Raw genomic sequence first — 13,357 nt, 5'->3', positions numbered from 1 at the left:
CGCCAGGCGCGAACTTACAGCCACCTTAACACTATGTTTTTCCTCCTTGAAAAAAATTTCCACCGGCACGATAGGGTACTCGTGAATATCCCCATGCACACATTTAACCCGCACCCGTGTAACCTTTCTCAACGCCCCGGGTCGAACCAGATTCTGGTGGATCATGGACTGCTCGCAGCCCGAATCCACCATCGCCCGGTGTGTACTCCCTTGTATCCTTACCGGTACATAGTACGTCTCTCCTGTTCCGGGGGAGGGCGCCGCAGGGTCGACGACCCGGATCACCTGTCCCACCTCCATGCTCGGACATTCCCGCTGCAGGTGTCCGAGCCGCCCACACCTCCAGCACGCCTGCCCAGGCACTCGAGGAGCCATTTGCGGGGGAACGCAGCATCAGTAGCGGCCGGGGTCTGAGGAGGAGAAAAAACAGTCTGATTATTCCGTAGCCTAGGCCACTGCTGGGTTCCCTCGGCCGGCGGCGCGCGCATCCTGCGCGGCGCTGGAACTGGACGCTCCACCGCCTCCGCGGACTTCTCCTCCTTTTTTTTTCGCGGTGCACCGCCAGATGGTCCTCCGCTAACGCCACCGCTGCTGCCAAGTCCTGAGGACGGTGATAACGGACCCACGCCGAGGTCCGTGCCGGGATCGCCTCCATAAATTGCTCCAAAATGATTTGTTCCAGTACTTCCTGGATTTGCCCGGGTTGCAGCCATCTCGTCGCCGCATCTCTTAGTTGCTGGCCCAGGGCGAAAGGCCGCTCCTCCGGGCCGAGCCGCATTGCCCGGAACCGGCGCCTGTGATCCTCTTTGGAACCTCCCGTCCGGTCCAGTACCGCACGTCTCACGTCCCGGTACCTCACCCGGGAATCTGGTGGTAGGCTGAGTGCCGCCCGCTGAGCTTCTCCCGCCAGCAGCGGTAGCAGCCGTACTGCCCATTCTTCCTCGGGCCACGCGCATGCTCCCGCCGTGGCCTCGAACATGTCCAAAAAAGTCTGCGGGTCCTCTGTCTCCGCCATCCTGTGCATCCCTACGGCCGCCAATGATGGTTTTGCTGCCGCGGGTGCCCCTGCTCCGGTCCTCTCTGTTAAGGCTCGCAGGATTTGGTTCTGCTGGGCGATTTGTCCCTGCATGGCTTCCATCTGCCGGTGATTGGCCGTGGACACTTCCGCCAACAGCTGCCCTAATGCCTCTAGCGGGCTTGGTGTCGACATTGTTCCCTTTTTTTTTTTTTTTTGATTGGGCGCCAAATGTAAGCTTTTATACTCACAGTCCCACAGAATCACGCTGGAAACAGTCGCGCAGAGTTGACAGGGTTTAATAATGTTCTCTTTTTTTGGTTTTCAATATATATACAGAATTGACTTTTCAGTCCCTTCGCTCCTTCCTCCTCTCCTGCACCCGGCCGCTCACTGTTAAAGACAACAGATGATCAGTCTAACACAGGGGTGGGCAATTCATTTTTATCGGGGGCCGCATGAGCAACCCGAGCACTGCTGGAGGGCCACATCGACAATATTTCAATAAAATTTTGCTCAATATTATTTTTGATATATACCGTAAGATAAATAATAATAATAATAATAATAATAATAATAATTAATAATAATAGTAATACTTCAACATAGTGTATGTAACAGCATTCCATGACTAATATAAATAAATTAACATTAATAATAAATGACAGTAAAATAAGCACACGTATGACTGAGGAGTCATAGTGTAACTTTGTGTGATGTTTGAGTTGTCCGACTTTTTGTGTGGCCATAAACGCACCAGTGGTTTAGTGCTATGCGTGTTGGTGACAGATGACAAGTTGGTTTTGGCCTGGTTTGTACGGCAGAAAATGACTAGTTTTTCGAGATAGAAGTGTTTTACTTATGTTTTTGGTGTGGTTATGGCCGAATATAAACAGTTTTGCTCAATAAAGTGATCGATATAATTCCTGGCCTCGAAGCATCTCGATAGACGTTACAATAATTGAACGGTGTTCAATTGAACGGTGTTGACGAACACCGTTAGGGCCGCTTGTTGTCACTGTCACTCAAAGTTGCATTGCAAAATTACATAGAATAAATATGTTTATTTTGTTTAGAATTCAGATGGGATTTGATTTGGTGCGCGGCATATATTTGCTGCGCGCAGCAGACGCTTGAGCAGTGCGCAATTGCGCAGGCACGCACCTTAGAGGGAACGTTGCTTTGCAGTTCATGTCTTGTTGGAAACACGCCATTCTTCATCAACTTTTCTCTTTTTAGCGTCTCGGGTGTAAACCGTGCATCACTTGTCGCTGCATGTGCACCTTCACTCGCAGGTTACACACTGACACACGCCCATAAATAATAATTTTCAAAATAAAAGCAGCACAGTTGTATTGCGCGCACGACATAGATGTTTTTTCAACTTTATTTTGTAATTAATGATTGCAGCTGTTCACATTCACTCACAATCACGCACACGCATACGTCCACACGGAAGTAATACAAATAACGATTTTCAAAACAAAAGCAGCACCGTTGTATTGCACACTCGACATAGATACTTTTTAAAATGTATTTTGTAATTTATAATTGGCCTCACGCGGGCCGGACAGGGACGCACAAAGGGCCGGATGCGGCCCGCGAGTCGCAGAATGCCCAGGTCTGGTCTAACACGTACCACCTGCGTAAACTAATCATCTGCCAGCCGTGTCTCTCAGTCAGCCCATGCCACGCCCCTGTCTGATGGACAGGGGCGCTGACCTTTACTCCAACAGTGCGCTGATCACAACCCTCTCCCACAATATATAATTAGGAAAGGCATGTTTATGTACATTAATGTATGCATGCCAATTCAAAGTGATTTACAGATGCATACAATTACAAGAAGAAACATAAAATCAATAAAAACAAAACAATCAAAAAAATAATCATGAATTAATTGAAATAAAATTTAAGAATATAGAAAATTACTTTAAGTTGTCATATTCACATTTTACAGTTTCATGTTTTACATATTCCTGTGTGATATTTTGGGCAATAACATTTCATTTGTGTCAAAATTTTGGGGGCTTTTTTTTAAAGATAATTAAAATTGTGCACACATGTTATTTATTACAATGAATCATAATGCAAAAATGTGATTAAACTGATATAATGTATAGAGAGAGATACAAAGATATCGATATGTTGTTGTCCTCGTTAAAGGCACATCAACCTGCGTGTGCAATGGTAGCAAATCTGGTAGTAAATCTATGGGTGGCTTTGATGACATATTTTTTATAAATCCTAATGTTGACAGGTCAACACAGGGGCCAGATTTGGTTTTGTCATTGCAGACTATGTACTACAGAATATTTACTGTATGTAGGCTAGTCCAATTAGTTTGATATATGTTTTTTTCACTGTTGTGCATGTTCAGCAGATGGAAGGCATATGCATGCTCACCTTTGTGTAACTTGGTTCTGCTCTGCCTCTAAATTGCTCAGCTTGTTCCCTTGTGACATCAAATTCTGTGCTGCACAATCTCCAGATCCTGCATGGGCAATGGTAATATATATATATATATATATATATATATATATATATATATATATATATATATATATATATATATATATATATATATACAAAAGTTTGGGGTCACCCAAACAATTTTGTGGAATAGCCTTCATTTCTAAGAACAAGAATAGACTGTCGAGTTTCAGATGAAAGTTCTCTTTTTCTGGCCATTTTGAGCGTTTAATTGACCCCACAAATGTGATGCTCCAGAAAGTCAATCTGCTCAAAGGAAGGTCAGTTTTGTAGCTTCTGTAACGAGCTAAACTGTTTTCAGATGTGTGAACATGATTGCACAAGGGTTTTCTAATCATCAATTAGCCTTCTGAGCCAATGAGCAAACACATTGTACCATTAGAACACTGGCGTGATAGTTGCTGGAAATGGGCCTCTATACACCTGTGTAGATATTGCACCAAAAACCAGACATTTGCAGCTAGAATAGTCATTTACCACATTAGCAATGTATAGAGTGTATTTCTTTAAAGTTAAGACTAGTTTAAAGTTATCTTCATTGAAAAGTACAGTGCTTTTCCTTCAAAAATAAGGACATTTCAATGTGACCCCAAACTTTTGAACGGTAGTGTATATACAAATATGTATATGTATTTATGTATATGCATGTAAATATATATATATATATATATAATCTTTATAGCTGTATTAAATGTTCTCATAAGATATAATGATATGAATCCCTAATACAGTAACCATTGTGTGGCAAGAGCATTAGGACACCCATTGAAAATCAATCGGAAAGTCTATTTCCTAAAAGCACTTGCAATATATCATCCCAGTTTTCCCCACTATACTAAATTACAGGTTTTAAAACGAAACCCTCCCTTGTATATTAGTCTTTTTTTCTGTCTACATTATTCCTAATGAAAAATACAGACTTTGAGGTTGTTCTTTGAGAATGCATTATTGTTATCGATTTCAGGTTACAATGTCTTTGTGTTAATTTCATCTTTCAAAAAAGCTGTGTACAAAATAACAAAATGTCAATACAAGTAACAAATACCGCAAAGCCCTGAGCGCTCTAACGTACAGTATAAATCACTAAAAACAACTTACTAATTAAAAAATCAAGGCAAATGAAAATATCAGCATCTCTGAAGCAGCAAAGGGATTTTTGTATTTGTTGGAAAAGTCTATAAACTCGCCCCTGCTTTTCAAGCTTAGATAAATGAAACTGAAGTCTTTGGCTGGTGTCTATTAAAATTAATACTCTGGATACATGAAAAGGAAAACAAATGCTGACAATCATAGAATCCCTAAATTGAGGGCTTAAGCAATATGTTTTTATAAGCTCCTCAGGGAGGCACAATTACATTTTCTAATTCCTTGTTACACACATGCAGGAGTTGCATGAATTCCACGCGAGTGCATGTCTTGCAAGACATGAAGCGGAGAGGAAGCTGCAATGAATTTATTGTCTATCCACAGTAAGAAGCTGCTTCTAATATAACACTCACCACCTTAATGAATAATAAACTGTTCCTTCCAAGTAACATTATCACTGTAGGACTAGAGTAAAAGGAGTGGCAAAGTATGCTACACACACACACCAAGCAGGACGACCTAAACAATACTATTACAAGTGATTTTTTTCCTCATTATTATTATTCCCGGGTGCGGCGCCGCTGCTGCCCACTGCTCCCCAAGGGGATGGGTCAAATGCAGAGGACAAATTTCACCACATCTAGTGTGTGTGACAATCATTGGTACTTTAATCTTTAATTACGATTTTTTTTGGGGGGGTAATTTTTGTTATGGTTTACAAACTCAGTAAGTACGTCTGTGGATACAGGAAGGCTAACTGTTTTAAATGGGAGCCAATAATGTTTGCTTTTGTTTAGTTATTGGGTACACGCCACTTCATTTTGTCAAAAAAAAATTGTATGTAGCATTTAACCCATCATCTGATTATTATTATTTTTATTTTTTTTAAAGATAACCTTTTTAAAAATCTGTTATTGTGTTTACTTTAGATACTTGCTATAAAATATTTTCAGTTCCATTATCTTTTTTTTTTTTTAAATCTGATCAGGGCTTAAAATTTGGATCGGATCCAAAGTAAACAAATAATCGGATCGGGATCGGAGGCCAAAAATGTTGAGTGGACATCCCTAATTTTTATACATTCGATTTAACGCATGTTTTGTACTAAATCTAATTGACGGTAAATAAATGGTATTTATTTTGTGTAGGAAAAAATATATAATTACCATAATAAAAACGTGGCTTTGCAAGCCCTCCGGACAAATGTCCGCCTGGGACTTGAACCCAGGACCTTGTAAGGTCAGCTGCGCGCCAAGGACAGTCAGAGAAAGCGCGGGAAAATTTGCCATGATATTCTTATCAGTGACAGAGCAGGAAGGGGCTGGGATTATGTTTGCGGTAAACTTTCATTTGACATGTTACATGCGCTTCATCATGCAAAGTCGGGCCCCCCACGGCCCTACTTAGAGACATAAACTGCATGTCTAATGACTTACTTATTTTGTACTTCTTTTTCTTGTGCGTCTCCTCTCAGGTGGACTTGCTAGTACCTACCAAGGTCACAGGTATCATTACCCAAGGAGCGAAAGACTTTGGGCATGTGCAGTTCGTCGGCTCGTACAAACTGGCGTACAGTAACGACGGAGAGCGGTGGAAAGTCTACCAGGATGAGAAGCAGGGCAAGGACAAGGTATGTAGCTTTCACATGTGCAACACATGGGCTATGTTAAAAAAAATAAAAAAAAGTCATGTTTTTTGGGGGGGTTATATCCTCAACAATACTGTGCATACTCAAAAAGGTTAATTGTCTTTTTATTGATATACTTTATAAATGTATTATTTTCGCTATATTAGATGACACAAGGGAAGGGAGTCCTATGACCCCATTTCTGGGTGGATCTTGCATGAGAGGAAAAGGAAGGGTAAACCATTTTGCAATGCAGTCTGCTGAAAATGATGAAAGTGCCACTAGAGAGCAAATAACGCTGGTCAAAGTTGAAATTGCCACAAAACACATTTTCTGATATTAAAAACTCTACTGCCAACTGGCGGCTTAAGTGGATGGTGCACCCTCCGATTTGTCAGGTTTCCTGTGTCAGGCAAAGACGAATGGGGCCGTATGAATCCCACTCCTATACTGTAGTTATCTAGTCACATCGGAATGGACCTTCTGGATCACGTCCAGCAACACTTGTGGTTAACTGGACCTGCTCAAGTCTGAACTCTAAGGTCAAAATTCCATCTAATATACCGAAAATATTGTCTGACTACAAGAACATTTGAGAAGAATACTGTGCATAGTTGTGATTTATACATTAAGGTTGAGAACAGAAAGTATCACATGTGACGTGTGAAGCGGACAAGAAATGTCCACTCTGGACTCTGCAGAGTCTTCTTTCCTGTTTAGCATCTCCTTATCTGGGCCTCCACCCGAGCTTGCCCAGTCTGTCATATTGCCTCTCTGCTTCAGCATCAGATAAGACCGTTATGTCAACCAGGCTTGGCCAGTCCTGTTGAGAAAATTGTGTTTACGGCCCTTCAGCTGAGTACACATGTCCCCTCCAATCGGCCTCGACATCTCAGACAGCGCGGGGCTGCAGCCGCCTCTCTGCCGATAGCAGCTGGAACGAAAAACCTTTGTCTTTCAGATACTGTCTCCAAGTGTGGAACTGTGTACTTGTGCTGCTGACGGGTAAACACTGCCTCTTCGCATTATTTGTGGTCGAGTGGCGGCATGCCAGCGAAAAACTGTAAAAATGGATTATTAATCCACTTGTTAATTTACTGTTAATGTCTGCTTATTTTCTGTTTCAACATATTCTATCTACACTTCTGTTAAAATGTAATAATCACTTATTCTTCTCTTATTTGATACTTTACATTAGTTTTGGATGATACCACAAATGTGGGTATCGATCCGATACCAAGTAGTTACAAGATCGTATATTGGTCATATTCAAAGTCCTCATGTGTCCAGGGACGTATTTCGTGAGTTTGTAAACATAATATGAATTTTTTAAAAAAGGAAAAATATTTTGTGACGATAAAAAATGTTGATGTAATCATAGTAGTATCGACTGGATATGCTCTTGTACTTGGCATTATTACAGTGGATGTCAGGTGTAGATCCATCTATGGCATTTGTTTACATTCAGGCGCGCTAGCTTTTGTTAGTGGTGACGCCGGTGAGCTATTGTATCCTCCTACGGTGTGTAGTGAAGCATGTTTAGCTATTCCTCGTCCTGCAGGGATGATACTTGTAAGACTTTATTTGTCGCCATGGAGGCGAGGATTAGTGATTTAGAAGTAGCTAAAACACTGCCGACTGTGGATGGATGTTCGATGCTAGCTAGTTATGTCTTAAAGCACCTCTTCCTGAGGGCGTTTCAGTGTTATAACTTCACCTTTATCATCAGTTTTTAAGCCGAAATGCGTCCATTCTCCCTTTGCTGTCTACACACTGTGTCTGCTTGTAAGTGATTGTGCGCTGCCGAACATGCTCCTCTGCTAATAAAACCAGCAATGTCATGACATGACGACGCGCCGTCATGCCCGGGAACCGGTACTTTTCAAACAGTATAGTACCGTTTTTGATTCTTTAGTACCGCGATACTATACTAGTACCGATATACCGTACAAACCTAATTGATAAACAGCCGTGGTCAAAAGTTTATGTTCTTTACATGTGTAAAGAACATAATGTCATGGCTGTCTTGAGTTTCCAATAATTTCTACAACTCTTATTTTTTTGTGATAGAGTGATTGGAGCACACACTTGTTTGTCACAAAAAACATTCATGAAGTTTGGTTCTTTTATGCATTTATTATGGGTCTACTGAAAATGTGACCAAATGTGCTGGGTCAAAAGTATACATACAGCAATGTTAATATTTGGTTGCATGTCCCTTGGCAAGTTTTCATGTGTGATTTCCACAAGCTTCTGTACATTTAGAAGAAGGAGAAACACGGGCATGTCTGGATGGCTCGCCTCCATCTTTCCAGTGGTTATCTCCGGTTCTTATGAAGCTAGCTGTGGCGCGTTCTTTCTGACGTCACTTCCTCCCCGAACTCAGTTTGTAAACGATCAATGAGTCCATACAAAGCTTAGAGCCAGAGATTCAAGAAATGCACGCCGCACTTACCCGTGTAAAAAACTGTCCGAGGATGGGGGACCTTAAACAATAGATTAGTGTGACTGAAACAAGGCTTAGGCTAAATAATTATTAGTTTAAGGGGTTATCCGGCTTAGTGTAGACATAGCCTCAGACAGTGTCTAACGACGGCACACCTGTGCTGACTGAATGAGCACAGAAGATTGATCAGCCCACCCACAATGGATGTGCTGCCGGGCACAACATGGGTGGATGAAACGTTCATACACTGAGAGAAGGTTCCTACTCCAAAGCATATTTTTATCCGGTTCGTGGTTCGTACAATGAAGGGTTCGTGAATCGAAGTGCCACTTTAGTTGATACATTGTCCTTCCATATTTGTTACCGTATTTTTCGGACTATAAGTCACAGTTTTTTTCATAGTTTGGCCGGGGGTGCGACTTATACTCAGGAGCAATTTATGTGTGAAATTATTAACACATTACCGTAAAATATCAAATTATATTATTTAGCTCAGTCACGTAAGAGACTAGACGTATAAGATGTCATCGGATTTAGCGATTAGGAGTGACAGATTGTTTGGTAAACATATAGCATGTTCTATATGTTATAGTTATTTGAATGACTCTTACCATAATATGTTACGTTAACATACCAGGCATGTTCTCAGTTGGTTATTTATGCGTCATATAACGTACACTTATTCAGCCTGTTGTTCACTATTCTTTATTTATTTTAAATTGCCTTTCAAATGTCTATTCTTGGTGTTGGCTTTTATCAAATACATTTCCCCAAAAAATGCGGCTTATACTCCAGTGCGACTTATATATGTGTTTTTCCTTCTTTATTATGCATTTTCAGCCTGTGCGACTTATACTCCGGAGCGACTTATACTCCGAAAAATACGGTAATTAATGGTACGTTGTATCGTCAAATGTAGTTTTCTGCAGTACTTTTAGTTACACAGAAGTGGATTGTTATATAATTGGTTCTTGGGATGTTCGGATCACTTTTGGACATCCATTGATATCAGTGAAATCGTGCTCTGCTACCGCCACTCATAGATTTTAAAAGACAACAGCCATTTTTTGAGCATATAATCCGCCTCCCCCTTGTTGTTTTCGCAGTATACTTCAGATCACAACAAGGACAACCAGTCAGCCGGAGAGTGTGCACTCTGTATTAGAGGAGAGGTTTGTTTAGTGGGGCTGTGGAGAATGTCAATCAGTTTGTCCTGACACAGAGCCAGGGGGACTTTTCACAAGTATGATTCTTCAAGGTGTTCCCCCCCTTCAGACAGCTCAAGTTGCCATTAATGCCAGAGGACACATTTGACTGTTGGGCTCTCGAGGCTCCTCCCGCCTCGCCACAATAGCGGACTTGACAGAGATACATCGCTTGTGTGCGTGTGTGAGGATGCCTGGGTGTTTGGTCTGGGCGCAGTGTTAGATGCTTGTAAGTATTCTTCTCAGCTCCCACCTTCAGCTCTTGTGTGGCAGCGGCTGCAGGCGGTTAGATGGAGATTTAGAGAGGGGCCTCTGTCAGAATACAGATGTTGTCAGTTGGCAGTTCCCTAGCACCAGCACTCATATCCGTATCCCCTTACAGAAGCCATACTTTATTTGCCCTGTACAATAAACAATTGGTAAACTATGTTGTGACACGTCATAGTTAATAATTGAGATAAGTACCGTATGGTGCCTCACAAAATATCTGGCAACTGAAGTGAGTACCATATTTTCCAGGCTATAGAGGGCACCGGTAATTAAGGCGCCCCCACCAAATTTTAGAAAAAATAAATATTTTCACATATATTAGCCGCACTGGACTATAAGACGCAGATATATACCGTTACTAAATATTTTGCAATTGTTTATCTACATAGCTTATTTTTTTCACAAACGGGACCTGTATTAAGGCAGTAAAATGGCTGATCAAACAAAACAGAAGTCATTGTCATGGACCCTCTAGCTGCGGAAGGTAGCTCTCTCTAGCTGCGGAAGGTAGCTCTCCAATCAGGTGTAGTGGAATTTCTGCCAATTTTTACCTTTCACCTGAATGCATTAGTGAGAAGATTGCCAAGCGTGTAAGAGTTGAGCATATGGTCGCCCTGACATTGTACAAGATGTTTTGATTGTTTGTTATGGCTAAAAGATCCAAGGATATTGCAGAGTAGGCGAATTCAAAACAGTTATACAATGAGGAAAAACATAAATAACCAAGTTGGACCAAGTCAGGGGTTCTTCTTTCTTTTTTTCCTGCTAGAAGAGACCACCGTAGTTTCTCCGGAGAAACTTTCTGCATCATGGCAATTCAATCCAACCTTGTATCATTTGATTTTGAGTAAATAAAACTCTTGTGATAAATTCACTTTTGTTCCTGTTTAAGATTTAGACTTTCTACTACACAGGTAAACAGATACAATAACTCCACGGTGACGTTTTGGTGAATTTTTTGAGGAACTAGTGAAACTGAAACTGTTAAGGAATTGGTCAAGGTGTTGACCTCAGAATGCAGAGACGGGAGGCAAGGTTGAATTACAAAAAGGAAACATTTTAATTAGTCAAAAAAGGGGTAACAAAAGGCGATGGGGCAGAAGCGCACACCGTGTATCACAGATCAAAACAGGTTCCTCAGAGGTCGGCAGGGGGATAGGCCAGGGCGCACTGAGCACAGCAAAAAAAGTCCAACAAAAGATATCCTGTCTACCTCAGGGAAGCTAGGAAGCAAACACAAAGAGGTTAGGGATTTCAGGACTAAGGAGCAACCGACGTACCAGGACTGGCGAGGTGAAGCAGGCGCATGAAACGCGAGGAGTTCAGGAGACAATAACCAGCAAGGTCAAGCTGTCAGTGACGAGCTTAAATACTAACGGGCTAATTAGTAGCAGGTGTGCCTTAAGGTCCGCCCCTCTTTGAGGACAAATGAAGTGAAGACAAAATGCAGACATCACAATAAAGGAGAAGGCAGGAGAATGATAAAACACAACAGAAACAATACAAAAAAGAATGCCATTGGAAAGTAATAATACTAAAACTTGTAAACGTGCTAGCATAATGGATGCTAGCTCTATCACGATACGATAGCATGTACAAATGCATGAAAACACTCCTACAGACACCACACATGGGAAGGTTTAGTAGGTATGAATTGTTTTAGTTATATTGTAAAACTTAAAAATATTGCTTGGAGTGATGAATGAAGAGTCCTTTTTGAGCAGAAACGTTATGGACGAATACTTCTTTTAAGGATCGAAACAGGAAGTACATTGTCAACCAGCAGCACCTTGAGTGAGCGAACACGTCTAAAAGATGGCAAACAATACCACACTTTTTTCAGTGTGTGCCGGTATTCTATGAAAAATATTTGTTGAACACCAAACATTATGGCCGTTAGCAAGGAAAACTCCATAAATTAGCCGCACCGTTTTATGAGCCGCAGAGTACAAAGCTTGAGAAAAAAGTAGCGGTTTGTAGTCCGGAAAATATGGTACAAACCTAGTGATACTTGTATATGCCGTTTACTGACTGTCTGTAAAAAAAATTAACAGCTTTTTAAAAATTAAAAAAAAAATAAGTTCAAGAATAACAGATTTGGTTTCGCTTCCTCTGTAATATTCTCTCAAGGTCACTCAACGGATCTCAAAACAATTGAATTGTTATTTCTTTCTTTCCCTCCTTTATCTGGCATATATAAAGTAGGGCTGTTAAACGATTAAAATATTAAATCACGGTTAATCACTTTTTGTCCGATGAATTGCAAATAGACTTTTTTTTTTTAAATATTTTGTTTGTTTGTTTACAAACATTATGCTTTTTTTACACAGTTGTGGTCAAAAGTTTACATACACTTGTAAAGAACATAATGTCATGGCTGTCTTGGGTTTCCAATAATTTCCACAACTCTTATTTTTTTGTGATAGAGTGATTGGAGCACATACTTGTTGGTCACAAAAAAACATTCATGAAGTTTGGTTCTTTTATGCATTTATTATGGGTCTACTGAAAATGTGACCAAATCTGGTGGGTCAAAAGTATACATACAGCAATGTTAATATTTGGTTACATGTCCCTTGGCAAGTTTCACTGCAATAAGGTGCTTTTGGTAGCCATCCACAAGCTTCTGGTTGAATTTTTGACTACTCCTCTTGACAAAATTGGTGCAGCAATGGGACAATGAAAAAGGAGGATTCCCTCCAAATTCTTCAGAACAACCTAAAATCATCAGCCCGGAGGTTGGGTCTTGGGCGCAGTTGGGTGTTCCAACAGGACAATGACCCCAAACACACGTCAAAAGTGGTAAAGAAATGGCTAAATCAGGCTAGAATTAAGGTTTTAAAATGGCCTTCCCAAAGTCCTGACTTAATGCTGTGGACAATGCTGAAGAAATAAATCCATGTCAGAAAACCAACAAATTTAGCTGAACTGCACCAATTTTGTCAAGAGGAGTGGTCAAAAATTCAACCAGAAGCTTGTGGATGGCTACCAAAAGCGCCTTATTGCAGTGAAATGTGCCAAGGGACATGTAACCAAATATTAACATTGAGGTATGTATACTTTTGACCCAGCAGATTAGGTCACATTTTCAGTAGACCCATAATAAATTCATAAAAGAACCAAACTTCAAGAATGTTTTTTTGTGACCAACAAGTATGTGCTCCAATCACTCTATCATAGAGATGCGCGGATAAGCAATTATTTCATCCGCAACC

The 13,357-nt window shown here is 40.9% G+C and overlaps 1 protein-coding gene across 3 annotated transcripts in view; it reads left to right on the top strand.

The window, feature by feature from the left end:
- edil3a (EGF-like repeats and discoidin I-like domains 3a) overlaps positions 1-13,357 on the top strand; it is a 339,454-nt gene that overhangs the window by 287,083 nt on the left and 39,014 nt on the right. For all 3 annotated transcript variants that reach the window (XM_062050941.1, XM_062050942.1, XM_062050939.1), the window contains one exon: positions 6,069-6,224. In XM_062050941.1, the coding sequence (XP_061906925.1) occupies positions 6,069-6,224 (156 nt within the window). The remainder of the gene's footprint in view (positions 1-6,068; positions 6,225-13,357) is intronic.

Source organism: Entelurus aequoreus, linkage group LG06 (genome assembly GCF_033978785.1).
Source record: "Entelurus aequoreus isolate RoL-2023_Sb linkage group LG06, RoL_Eaeq_v1.1, whole genome shotgun sequence".
In the NCBI taxonomy this organism is placed as follows: domain Eukaryota; kingdom Metazoa; phylum Chordata; class Actinopteri; order Syngnathiformes; family Syngnathidae; genus Entelurus; species Entelurus aequoreus.
Note: the sequence above shows the minus strand (reverse complement) of the source record. Positions and strands in the feature narration are given on the sequence as shown.